We start from the raw sequence: 12,423 nt of genomic DNA on the forward strand, positions 1-12,423 counted from the left end.
TTGAATTTCTAACCATACCACGTGAAGCATTGGCTACACGCGGGAAATGGTTCAACTCTGATCGATCCTGACAGAATTAGAGTATCATGTAATAGCCTAAACCTATTGATGTTACATTGATCTGGGTGAATGGAATATGAATGACAGTCATCCATTATGCTGTAATAGAAATAAGGCCATGCTCATAACAACAATTATCATCCTCCCTCATCTTAAGTGGCACCGGCCGCCAATGACACACACAAACACACATATACATCCATAAATACCTCTCAATTTCGATTGTGGACTGGACACATGCAGGCTCTCCCACAACTACACACACAAACACTCATGCACATTCATATACACTCACAAACAGTTTTCAAGATTGTGTGTGTGTGTTTTCAGTTTACTGGGTATCAGTTTCTGCTCCCTGTGTGTAAAAAAAACACATGGTTAAGCCTGGAAAGAGCGAGAGAGAAAAATAAGAAACAGAGAGAGAGTGATTGCGTGTGCATGTGTGCTTGTTGGAGAATGGGTGGCTGATGTAATCTAGGTTCTGTTCTGGACAGCATAGTTTTATTCTGGCTAGCCTCCCCTCTCCCCTGCCAGCTCAACCTTACATGAACACTTTCACATTAATTTACGACAAATGTGTTTGTTTAACAGACTGTATGAACTGACATCCACCCACCACAATTTCCACTGACCTCTCTCTCCCTTTTCTCTTCCCTTTCCCTCCATCTCTCTCTCTCTCTGTTCCCTTTCTCTCTATCTGTGTTCACCGCCTCCCTTTCTCTCTACTCTCCTTTTTATTCCTGCTCTCTCCCTCTCCTGTCCTCTCTCCTCCCCTCTCCACCCCCTCCTCTCTCTCCCACCCTCTTCACCCCTTCCTCTCTGTCCCATCCTCTCCACCCCTTTATCTCCCACCCTCTTCACCCCTTCCTCTCTGTCCCATCCTCTCCACCCCTTTATCTCCCACCCTCTTCACCCCTTCCTCTCTGTCCCATCCTCTCCACCCCTTTATCTCCCACCCTCTCCACCCCCTCCTCTCTGTCCCATCCTCTCCACCCCTTTATCTCCCACCCTCAGGTTAGACTTTGAGGAGGGTGATGGTGCGTGGTGTCCAGAGATAACGGTTGAACCAGACAGTCTAAAGGAGTTCCTCCAGATAGACCTGCGTTCCCTCCACTTCATCACCCTGGTGGGCACCCAGGGCCGCCACGCAGGGGGCATCGGCAACGAGTTCGCCCAGATGTACAAGATTAAATATAGCCGTGACAGCAGCCGCTGGATTTCCTGGAGGAACAGACAGGGCAAACAGGTGATTATTGATTTACATGATTAATGATTGACAAGGAGGACAGGAATATAAAAAATTTCATACATTGATAATGGTAATTTTGGTGATTTGTGACGTCACTCTCCGGTGGTTAAGGGGAACTGGAATGTGTGATTTATTTCTTATTATTTAGGCTAATTGGTTGATTGATTCATGGCTGTAGGTGATAGAGGGAAACAGGAATGCATATGACATTGTGCTGAAGGACCTGGAGCCTCCGATCATCGCCCGCTTCGTGAGGTTCATGCCCGTCTCAGACCACTCCATGAACGTCTGCATGAGGGTAGAGCTCTACGGCTGTGAGTGGCTTGGTAAGACAGATGGAGAGGAGAAAGGGATAGGAGGAGGAGCTCCCTACTCTGAGCCATAGGTAGACAGAGTTGGGCAAACTCGCTGCCTAGGCTTTAGCTCAGTGGGCTAATGCAGTCTCTCTCTATGTCAGATGGTCTGGTGTCCTACAACGCCCCAGCAGGAGAACAGATGAGTCTGGAGGGCCAGCCTGTCCACCTCAATGACTCGGTGTATGATGGAGCCGTCATCTACAGGTGGGTGTGCATAACTCCTTTTCCTTCTCGTCCTCCCTCGTCATCTTGCTGCTCCTCTTTTCTCTTTTCCTTCATCTCCTTGTCCTTATTTTTTCCTCCTTCTCATTCCGCCTCTCAATATATCCCTCCTCTCTCGGTTCATCCAACCTCATTCTCTGTTATTCCTCCTCCTCCTTTTGTCTTTCCTTCACCAACCTCTGAGCCTTGGTTCCACACTGGCCCTGTTGTTGCCTGGTTGCCATAGTTCTGGCAGGATGTAGACCGTGGCATGGATCACTGTGGTTATGCCACGCACACACACACACACACACACGTCATTTTTCTCTGTGCAGTTATGCAATGGAGTGTTAGGAACACACACACACACAAACAATTACACCCACGGATGGCTTCTGATCCATGAACGCGTGGGAGAGTTTGATTAAGTGTTTTTGGAATTAAACCTGACTTCTTGGGAGCATAAATGACTATTTGGGTATCCTTCCGTTCTGTGTTAGTGTTTGAGTCACTGTGTGCTGAACAATATCCTCCATGACACTGCCATCAGTTTGTCTCTGCTATAGTAGTCAGGAAGTCTCTTTCCCTCTCTCTCTTTCTTTCTCCTCTCGCTGTCTGAGTTTGAGTCTGTTAAAGTAGTCCAAGAAGAGAAAATGGCTGTTTTGATACCACAGCCAAGATGAGATATTGAGGGTGGTGGATAATATGATGCTACCACCTAGTGGTGGGTGGAGGGAAGCAAGGTTGTCAAGTAGTTGTTTACATGTCGCCAGGTCTCCTTAAAAGGATAGTTCAGCCACAGACTCTCTTGTTCACCACAGAAACAAAGTTTTCTAGAGATTTTTACTTTGTATTTTGACTACCTCAAAATACTCCAACACTGAGCTCTATCTTCATCTCCTCTCTCCATCCCCAGTATGACAGAGGGGCTAGGCCAGCTGACTGATGGAATGTGTGGATTAGATGACTTCACCCACAGCCACGTCTACAATGTGTGGCCTGGTTACGACTACGTGGGATGGACTAATGAGAGCTTTCCCAATGGATATGTGGAGATCATGTTCGAGTTTGACCGCACTCGCAATTTCACCACCATGAAGGTGTGTGTGAAAGGATTGGGGGGAGGCAGACAACCTCTTTTTTTAAACCTTTATTTATTTATTTATTTAACTAGGTAAGTCAGTTAATAACAAATTCTTATTTACAATGACGGCCTACCCCAGCCAAACCCTAAACCAGACGACACTGGGCCAATTGTGCCTGTTGTGAATCGAACCAGGGTCTGTAGTGACGCCTCTAGCATTGAGATGCAGTGCCTTAGACCGCTGCGCCACTCGGGAGTCCCATTTCTTGCTACTCCACCTGGTATTTCAAGTGTACACCACCTCCCAAATAACAGGCATTGCATTTCCAAATCTTTCAGCTTGACCCTATTTCCATCGCCCTAAAACATTTTTCCTGCAGGTTGACTGTAATAACCTGTTTCACTGTAACAACATATACCCCTCTTGCTCTCCCCTCTCTCTTTCTGTCTCTCTCTTTCTCTGTTTCTAGGTGCACTGTAACAACATGTTCATGAAGCATGTCAAGGCATTCCGCCAGGTGGTGTGTTACTTCCGTTCTGAGGCTGACTGGGAGGCCACGCCCCTTTCCTTTAGTCCCGTGGTGGATGACGTCAATCTCAGCGCCCGCTTCGTCACCATCTCTATGGCCAATCATATGGCCAGCGCAATCAAGTGCCAGTTCTACTTTGCTGAAGCCTGGATGATGTTTAGCGAAATCACCTTCCAGTCAGGTAAACATGTGTACCGGTACACACACCTCAGATAACCTCCAACTCATGTATAGAGAACACCCCTTTCAATATGAACAGTAAACTATTATCTGTTCTTTGTTGTGATTCACGTCTGTCTCTGCTCTTCCAGACACAGCCATGTACAACACTACCCTGGCACCCCCCAAGACCGGCAGCAGCCCCCCCACTAGCACTCAACCAGGTCAGTGCCCACTCCACATGCATCACACAAACACAAGCTGTAACACACACTCCCACCCGTGAGCAATGCATTTCATGCAAAGCATTTCCTGCTTTAATTATGTAATCCATTCAAATTATGTCTTCCTCTATCCCCTCCCCAGGGGATGACCCCACCCACAAAATAGATGACAGCAACACCAGAATTCTGATTGTCTGCCTGGTGGCCATCATTCTTATCCTTGTCGCCATCATTGTCATCATCCTCTGGAGGCAGGTCTGGCAGAAGATGCTGGAGAAGGTGAGAGATGCCACCTGGTCACACATACATACAAATGAGTTTTTCCTGAGTCAAAAAAGCATTTTGATTCTCCATTTCTCTGAATTGTGAACGTTAGTTATTGTGACTGTTTGTTACTATCCGGAAATTTAAAATATTATTAAAAGTTGGGTAAATAAATCCTACCACGGGTTGATCAATCGAGGCTGGTCAGATGTGTCTCTTTACCCCAGCATCCTTTATTCTAGGCCTCGCGGCGGATGCTGGACGATGAACTAACTGCTAGTCTGTCACTACAGAGCGAGACGTTCGCCTACAGCCACAACAACCCGACATCATCGTCAGCACCCAGTGAGCAGGAATCTAGCTCCACCTACGAGCGTATCTTCCCCCTGGGCCCTGACTACCAGGAACCCTCACAACTCATACGCATGCTACCTGAGTTCTCCCACACCTCCAAGGATGCCGGTGAGTAGACCAGACACACAAGGCAGAGTTTAAATGACCAGAAAAGACATGAGAGAGTTGAATTAAGGAGGTTGAAAAATTATCATGTCTGCTCATTCTGTAAGCATGAAGTCACCCCATTGTGTATGATGATGTCATATTGCTGAATCTACCTTAAACTCTTTTCTCTGGCATCAGTTTTGACCAGCACAGCAGTGACAGCCTCCAAGGCTCCCACTGCAACAGTTGCCCAGGACGGAGTCCCTCACTATGCCGAGGCAGACATCGTCAACCTGCAGGGCGTAACCGGGGGCAACACGTACGCTGTCCCTGCTTTAACCATGGACCTGCTGTCAGGGAAGGACGTGGCAGTGGAAGAGTTCCCCAGGAAACTGCTCACCTTCAAAGAGAAGCTGGGCGAGGGACAGTTTGGAGAGGTTTGTGCTCTCTGGACATTACATAGTAATCAATGCCATGTTTGATTTACATTAATTCAACTCATTTCTTATGCACAGTATTGATCAGTGTCATTAATTTAGGCTGAAGAAAAAGCTTGCACAACCTTTGTGGCTCTTCAGAACCATCATTAGTGAACACTAGATGTCGTGTGTTGATCAGAGTCTCCAGGCTCTACAGAACCATCGTTAGAACCATCGTTAGTGACCACTAGATGTCGTGTGTTGATCAGAGTCTCCAGGCTCTTTAGAACCATCGTTAGTGACCACTAGATGTAGTGCGTTGATCAGAGTCTCCATGTTCCGTCTCCCTACAGGTCCACTTGTGTGAGGCAGAGGGCATGAAGGAGTTTATAGATGAGGATTTCTCCTTCAACATCAGTGACAACCAGCCAGTACTGGTTGCTGTTAAGATGCTCAGAGCAGATGCTAACAAAAACGCCAGGTGAGGGGGAAGCATTCTCCTGATTAGAGAACACAGTGAATGTCTGCCTCTGCTGCTCCCAAATGTATTGCCCACTTAGACATGTTTTGAGTGATTTTTTCAGCACATGTTTTATGTGTGTGTTTTGGGATTCATTCCTATTTATCATTCAAAGCTCTCAGTCTCCCTACTGACCTCTAACCGCTGACCTCTGTGTTATAATCAGGAATGACTTCCTGAAGGAGATTAAGATCATGTCACGTCTGAAGGACCCTAACATCATCCGTCTGCTGGCCGTGTGTATCTGCAGCGACCCCCTCTGCATGATCACAGAGTACATGGAGAACGGTGACCTCAACCAGTTCCTGTCCCGCCATGAACCTGAGGGACAGATGGCACTCATCAGCAACGTAACCACTGTCGGGTAGGGAAAAGGGGATGGAGGCTGGGACAGGGGTGTGTGTGTAATCCTGTATATCTCTTCACCTCTCCTGGTGCTGACTCTCTCCATCTCTGCCTCTCCTCTGCTCCAGCTACAGTGACCTGCGCTACATGGCCACTCAGATTGCCTCAGGGATGAGGTATCTCTCCTCGCTTAACTTTGTCCACAGAGACCTGGCCACGAGGAACTGTCTGGTGGGGAAGAACTACACCATCAAGATTGCTGACTTTGGCATGAGCAGGAACCTGTACAGTGGAGACTACTACCGCATCCAGGGTCGGGCCGTGCTGCCCATACGATGGATGTCCTGGGAGAGCATACTGCTGGTAGGACTGAGGGAGGGAGAGGGGGAGGGAGGGAGAAGCTGGTGAGACGTGGTGGCCCCCTGGTGGTCTTATATGGAATAGATACAGTGGGGCAAAAAAGTATTTAGTCAGCCACCAATTGTGCAAGTTCTCCCACTTAAACAGATGAGAGAGGCCTGTAATTTTCAGCATAGGTACACTTCAACTATGACAGACAAAATTAGGGGAAAAATCCAGAAAATCACATTGTAGGATTTTAAATTTATTTATTTGCAAGTTATGGTGGCTGACTAAATACTTTTTTGCCCCACTGTACCTTAGTTCACTTTTTCTTTTTCTTTTTACCTTTATTTAACTAGGAAAGTCATTTAAGAACAAATTCTTATTTACAATGACGGCCTAGCAAAAAGCAAAAAGATTCCTGCAGGGACGGGGGCTGGGATTTAAAAAATATATATATATAGGACAAAACACACATCACGACAAGAGACAACACAACACTACAGAAAAGAGACCTAAGACAAGAACATAGCATGGCAGCAACACATGACATCACAGTATGGTAGCAACATGACAACAACATGGTAGCAACACAACATGGCAGCAGCACAACATAGCAGCAGCACAACATGGCAGCAGCACAAAACATGGTACAAGCATTATTTGGCACAGACAACAGCACAAGGGCAAGAAGGTAGAGACAACAATACATCACGCAAAGCAGCCACAACTGTCAGTAAGAGTGTCCATGATTGAGTCTTTGAATGAAGAGATTGAGATAAAACTGTCGAGTTTGAGTGTTTGTTGCAGCTCGTTCCAGTCGCTAGCTGCAGCGAACTGAAAAGAGGAGCGACCCAGGGATGCGACTGGCAGAACGGGTGTTGTATGTGAAGGATGAGGGCTGCAGTAAATATCTCAGGCCTCCCCCTATCTAAGAGGGTTTTATAAATAAGCATCGACCAGTGAGTCTACAGAGACGGGTATACGGAGATGACCAGTTTACAGAGGAGTATAGAGTCCAGTGAGGTGTCCTATAAGGAGCATTGGTGGCCGAATGGTAAAGAACATCTATCCTCACGAGAATACCCTTACCTGCCAATTTATAAATTACGTCTCCGTAATCTAGCATGGTTAGGATAGTTAGGATGGTCATCTGAATCAGGATTAGTTTGACAGCTGGGGTGAAAGAGGAGCGATTACGATAGAGGAAATCAAGTCTAGATTTAACTTTAGCCTGCAGCTTTGATATGTGCTGACAGAAGGACAGTGCACTGTCTAGCCATATTCCCAAGTACTTGTGTGAAGTGACTACCTCAAGCTCTAAACCCTCAGAGGTAGTAATCACACCGGTGGGGAGAGGGGCATTCTTCTTACCAAACCACATGACCTTTGCTTTAGAGGTGTTCAGAACAAGGTTAAGGGCAGAGAATACTAAGAGAACACTAGTGTCCAACACTTGTTGGACACTAAGAAAGCTTTGTTGTAGTGCGTTTAACACAAAATCCGGGGAAGGGTCAGCTGAGTATAAGACTGTATCATCTGCATATAAATGGATGAGAGAGCTCCCTAGTGCCTGAGCTATGTTGTTGATGTAAATTGAGATGAGCGTAGGGCCTAGGATCGAGCCTTGTGGTACTCCCTTGGTGAGAGCCACTGGCTGAGACAGCAGATGTTCTGACTTTATACACTGCACTCTTTGAGAGAGGTAGTTAGCAAACCAGGCCAAAGACCTCTCGGAGATCCTTTGTTAATAATACTGCTGAAAATATCCAAAAAAAGAAGGTCCAAGTGTCTTAAACAGAGGGGATCAAGCTGATTCTATACCCATTTACAGAGGCCAGGTCATGAAGGAACGCTTGCTCATTAAAGAAAGAAAGATTTAGGGAGTCCCATTGCTTTAGGACTTGGTCAGGTGGTTTAAGCATGTCCCAGTTTAGGTCACCTAGCAGGACAAATTCAGACTTAGTGTAAGGGGCTAGGAGAGAGCTTAGGGCAGGTAGGGTACAGGCTGGTGCTGATGGAGGACGATAGCACCCAGCAACAGTCAACAAAGAGCTATTTGAAAGTTTAATGCTTAAAACCAGCATATCAAATTGTTTGGGGACAGACTTTGTGGAGACAACCGAGCACTGAAGGTGATCCTTGGTTAAGATTGCCACTCCCCCACCTTTGGAAGATCTGTCTTGCCGGAAAAGGTTCGAACCAGAAAGGTTAACACAGACCACAAGTCAGAATTGAGGCTAGCAACAGTAGATGGGCCACGGTGTACATGCACATTTCCAGACATGAATCAAGGCACAGCATAGGACAGGAAGAGCTCTGCAGTGCTGATTTATGACTTTTGAATGTGCATTAGATGGCAACAAGATCATATTGTACAGCAATTTCATCAGGTAACATGAATACTAAGCCGACAAGTGGTGGTTAGAACAGGATGGGAGGCCAAAAGTCTGTGTAACCAATAGAGTCAGAGTCCCAAGTGTGGGATCAAACATAGTCTGTTCATAATGTTTTTTCCACTTCAATCAGTGTAGATGAAGGGAGGAGACAGGTTGAAGAAGACATTTTAAGCCTTGGGATAATTGAGACATGGATTGTGTATGTGTGACATTCAGAAGGTGAATGGGCAAGACAAAAGATTTGAGTGCTTTTGAACGGGGTATGGTAGTCGGTGTCAGGTGCACCGGTTTGTGTCAAGAACTGCAGCGCTTCTGGGTTTTTCACACTTAACAGTTTCCTGTGTGTATCAAGAATAGTCCACCACCCAAAGGACATCCAGCCAACTTGACACAACTGGGGGGGGGGGGTGTTCCTAATCTATGGTATACTCAGTGTATGTTTACTGTAATGGGCCTGTGAATGAGGGCTTTGGTTATCAGTTGAACTATCCCCTTTATAAGCCCCTACAAATCATCTAAACTCAATAACGTATGTAGCCTAATGTCTGTTGTTCTGCCTCTTCACTCCCAGGGTAAGTTCACCACAGCCAGTGACGTGTGGGCGTTTGGGGTGACGCTGTGGGAGACCCTGACCTTCTGTAAGGAGCAGCCTTACTCCCAGCTGACTGATGAACAGGTCATAGAGAACACTGGGGAGTTCTTCAGGGACCAGAAACGACAGGTGAGAGACACACTCAAACTGACTCACTCTCTTTTGCTGCAGATGTACCTGCCTATGTTCTACAGTATTGTACCTGATTGTCTTGTCTATCTGTTGTAGATCTACCTGCCCCAGCCAGTGCTGTGTCCTGACTCTTTGTATAAGATCATGCTGTGTTGTTGGAGAAGGAACACCAAGGAGAGGCCTTCCTTCCAGGAGATTCACCGAGTGCTGCTGGAAAGCCAAGCTTAGGGCCCGAACCCCTGGGCCAGCACACACACACACAGACAGACAGACGGATGAAACGCATCAACAACACATTAAGCATCGGTCTATAAGTCAAAGGGTCAACTCAGTTCAACTTTTGATGCACAGAAAAATTACAAATGGCTGTCCGTTGTCTCAGCTAGATAAGTAAAAGTGAAATCTAGCAATGAAAGTTCTGCACTTTTGAAAATGTATCATTTATTCCAAATGGTGCTAGAAATAAGTATGACGTTTCCACCTTGTTTAATGCAGTGTAATGTAATGCCACGTCTATGAATTCAATTGTGTTTTCTTTAAGAAGACTACCTGAATGTAAATCAGATGTCTTCATTAAGCAAACCATCAGTGTTCAGTTTGGAGAATTTTGATACATTAAAAGTTTTATTTTTATTTTGCAAGGTTATTCATCTCAGTCACTGATCGTTTCTTTGTACACTTTGCTTAGAGCTAACAGGGATAATGGTAATGTAGTCAATGCATTATATGACTCTTTACATGATCCTGACTTCCTATCATCCATTTTGAATCTGTTGACAATGTGTCATATAGATATAACATATCTAATCTGTTGGCTTTGAGTAAAGAGTTACAAGTGATGAACAAATTCATAACAGGCAATAACCATCACTCGACCATATCTCAGCTATAGTACTCTCTGGCAGTACACTTTGCCACATTGTCTGCCAGTGATATTTGACCAAGAGTGCTCAAAGACATTGGTGTGTATGTACTTCAATAGATCTTGTTAAATCTCAAATAGTAATATTTTGTATTGATATTTATGTATTGTTTATATTTCAGTTTGCTTTCTGTTTATATATTTGGGTACTGATCAGCTTCTTTTTGCATGGGAAAATTTGTACAAAGTTGTACGTTGTGCAATTTTCTAGATTCAGTTTTGTATTTCGTTAAACATCTCAGTCGAGAGTAGTTTCAGAAAATGACAGTAGGCTTTGTGGAATGTGGGGTGTACAAATGTTGGTTCTCATTCATATTTGTGACCAAATAACTGTCCAAATCAGATCGTAGATCTGCTGCATTACTTATGGTCCATGTTCAGTCCATACTGAGCAGATTATAAATAAACTGCATTAGTGCTGGTCCATGTTCAGTCCATACTGAGCAGATTATAAATAAACTGCATTAGTGCTGGTCAATGTTCAGTCCATACTGAGCAGATTATAAATAAACTGCATTAGTGCTGGTCAATGTTCAGTCCATACTGAGCAGATTATAAATAAAATGCATTACTGATGGTCCATGTTCAGTCCATACTGAACAGATTGTAAATAAACTGCATGGTTCATGTTCAGTCCATACTGAGCAGATTATGGTGCTAATCAGGATCCAGACTGGAGGGGAGAGGATGTGCTAACTAAGTTCTGATGGGTCTTTGGAAAGGGAATTTTAGGAAACGATGCTTCTAGAGAGAAAGATTTTTTAAATGGTTAGTGTGTTTGCTACCTTGATACAACAAATGTTCTAAGCTATCATTGTGTTGTATTGAACGTGTTAAAATGCACAGTTGTTCTGAACAGGACAACTGTTTATGATGTATCTCTGTTGAAAGAGAGTGAGAGCTGAACGGTGATTAGAGGGTTTCTGAATAGAGTTAAGGTGAGGATGATAATCAGTCAGAATGATTTCAGACAATCTCAACTGCACACAAGGACAGTTGTTGTACAACAAGACCGTTATTATAGTAGCTATTATGATTATGCAATTCTTTCACCATTAGCTTTAGGTTTGAACCCTAAATGACTTCAATATGTTATCAACCTGTCTCCTGTCTTCATGGTCTACAGGCTTAGTTTTGATGTCCTGCTTCCTACAATCACACACAGATGCAACTTTACTCAGGGGCCTTCTCCTTCTTCTCAGCAACCTTCGCCCCTGGACCTTATTATTCACATTCTGGTGTCATTATGGGCCATCTTTATAGGTTGTTCAGTTATAGGCTGAGACCCAAATCAAACACTATTCAAGTTTTAATGTCACATGCACAAGCACAGTGAAATGCTTTTCTTGCAAACTCAAAACCCAACAATGGGCTTTCAATAACAATGTATTAATAGAAAAAAAAACACGAGCAATAAGAATAGGAATTATGAACTACACGATCAAGTAAGTAAGCGTACTATATACAGGAAATATTTTAAAAGTCAGTTAATGTTTTATTTCTGTATTTCATTTATCATTTTCAGGTTCTCTCCTGACCACGAACTGATGTTATATTGCCCTGTGGGAAGTATATTTGTACATATATTGTAGTCCATAGTAATGGTTTGATAGTCAGTAATATGGATGAGGCATGCATTGATATATATCATTAAGACCAAAATGGGACCTGTTCACAGCATCTCAATGTTTCAGCTTGTTTGAATGCTTTATTATTGTATTATTACAGATTTCCATCTATAAAGCAAATGAGGGCATACTTATTGTATATTAATGAAGTTGTATAGAGGTTATTAGTGTGTCAGTGCACAAGGAAATTCAATTGTGGTTGAGTTTTATAAGATCTTTGTACTCAAATGTTTTTTTTTTATCAACTAAAACATTGAATTTTGTCTGATTTGTCATGGAGATAATTTGTTACAGACGAAATAAAACAAATCACCTAAATGATGCATTGTCTGTTGTTTTGATTTACAATAAAGACTACATTCATGTGACCAATGGATATAGGTTTATGTGAATCACAAAGTTCAGGATATGACTATGTGACAGACTTCGACAGGATTTTCTACTCAACCAGACAAAGACAGGATTTTCTACTCAATCTACTCTTATTTTCCAATATCTGGGCTGACAGTAGTCTAAACGCTATTGGCTGGGGCTAGGATGTCGCCCAATCATACCA

General features: G+C 44.0%; 1 protein-coding gene across 4 annotated transcripts in view; it reads left to right on the plus strand.

The window, feature by feature from the left end:
* LOC109902729 (discoidin domain-containing receptor 2) overlaps positions 1 to 12,190 on the plus strand; it is a 48,951-nt gene extending 36,761 nt beyond the window's left edge. Inside the window, exons 4-17 of one of the 4 annotated variants that reach the window (XM_020499331.2) lie at positions 1,075 to 1,306; positions 1,488 to 1,635; positions 1,767 to 1,869; positions 2,783 to 2,966; positions 3,421 to 3,661; positions 3,792 to 3,863; positions 4,006 to 4,142; positions 4,370 to 4,589; positions 4,767 to 5,005; positions 5,341 to 5,468; positions 5,674 to 5,871; positions 5,981 to 6,215; positions 9,165 to 9,314; positions 9,414 to 12,190. In XM_020499331.2, the coding sequence (XP_020354920.2) occupies positions 1,075 to 1,306; positions 1,488 to 1,635; positions 1,767 to 1,869; positions 2,783 to 2,966; positions 3,421 to 3,661; positions 3,792 to 3,863; positions 4,006 to 4,142; positions 4,370 to 4,589; positions 4,767 to 5,005; positions 5,341 to 5,468; positions 5,674 to 5,871; positions 5,981 to 6,215; positions 9,165 to 9,314; positions 9,414 to 9,545 (2,419 nt within the window). In that variant the 3' untranslated portion in view covers positions 9,546 to 12,190. The remainder of the gene's footprint in view (positions 1 to 1,074; positions 1,307 to 1,487; positions 1,636 to 1,766; positions 1,870 to 2,782; positions 2,967 to 3,420; positions 3,662 to 3,791; positions 3,864 to 4,005; positions 4,143 to 4,369; positions 4,590 to 4,766; positions 5,006 to 5,340; positions 5,469 to 5,673; positions 5,872 to 5,980; positions 6,216 to 9,164; positions 9,315 to 9,413) is intronic. The other 3 variants (XM_020499333.2, XM_020499332.2, XM_031785789.1) reach the window with 3 other exon arrangements.
* Positions 12,191 to 12,423: the final 233 nt, after the last annotated feature.

Source organism: Oncorhynchus kisutch, linkage group LG13 (assembly GCF_002021735.2).
Source record: "Oncorhynchus kisutch isolate 150728-3 linkage group LG13, Okis_V2, whole genome shotgun sequence".
In the NCBI taxonomy this organism is placed as follows: Eukaryota; Metazoa; Chordata; class Actinopteri; order Salmoniformes; family Salmonidae; genus Oncorhynchus; species Oncorhynchus kisutch.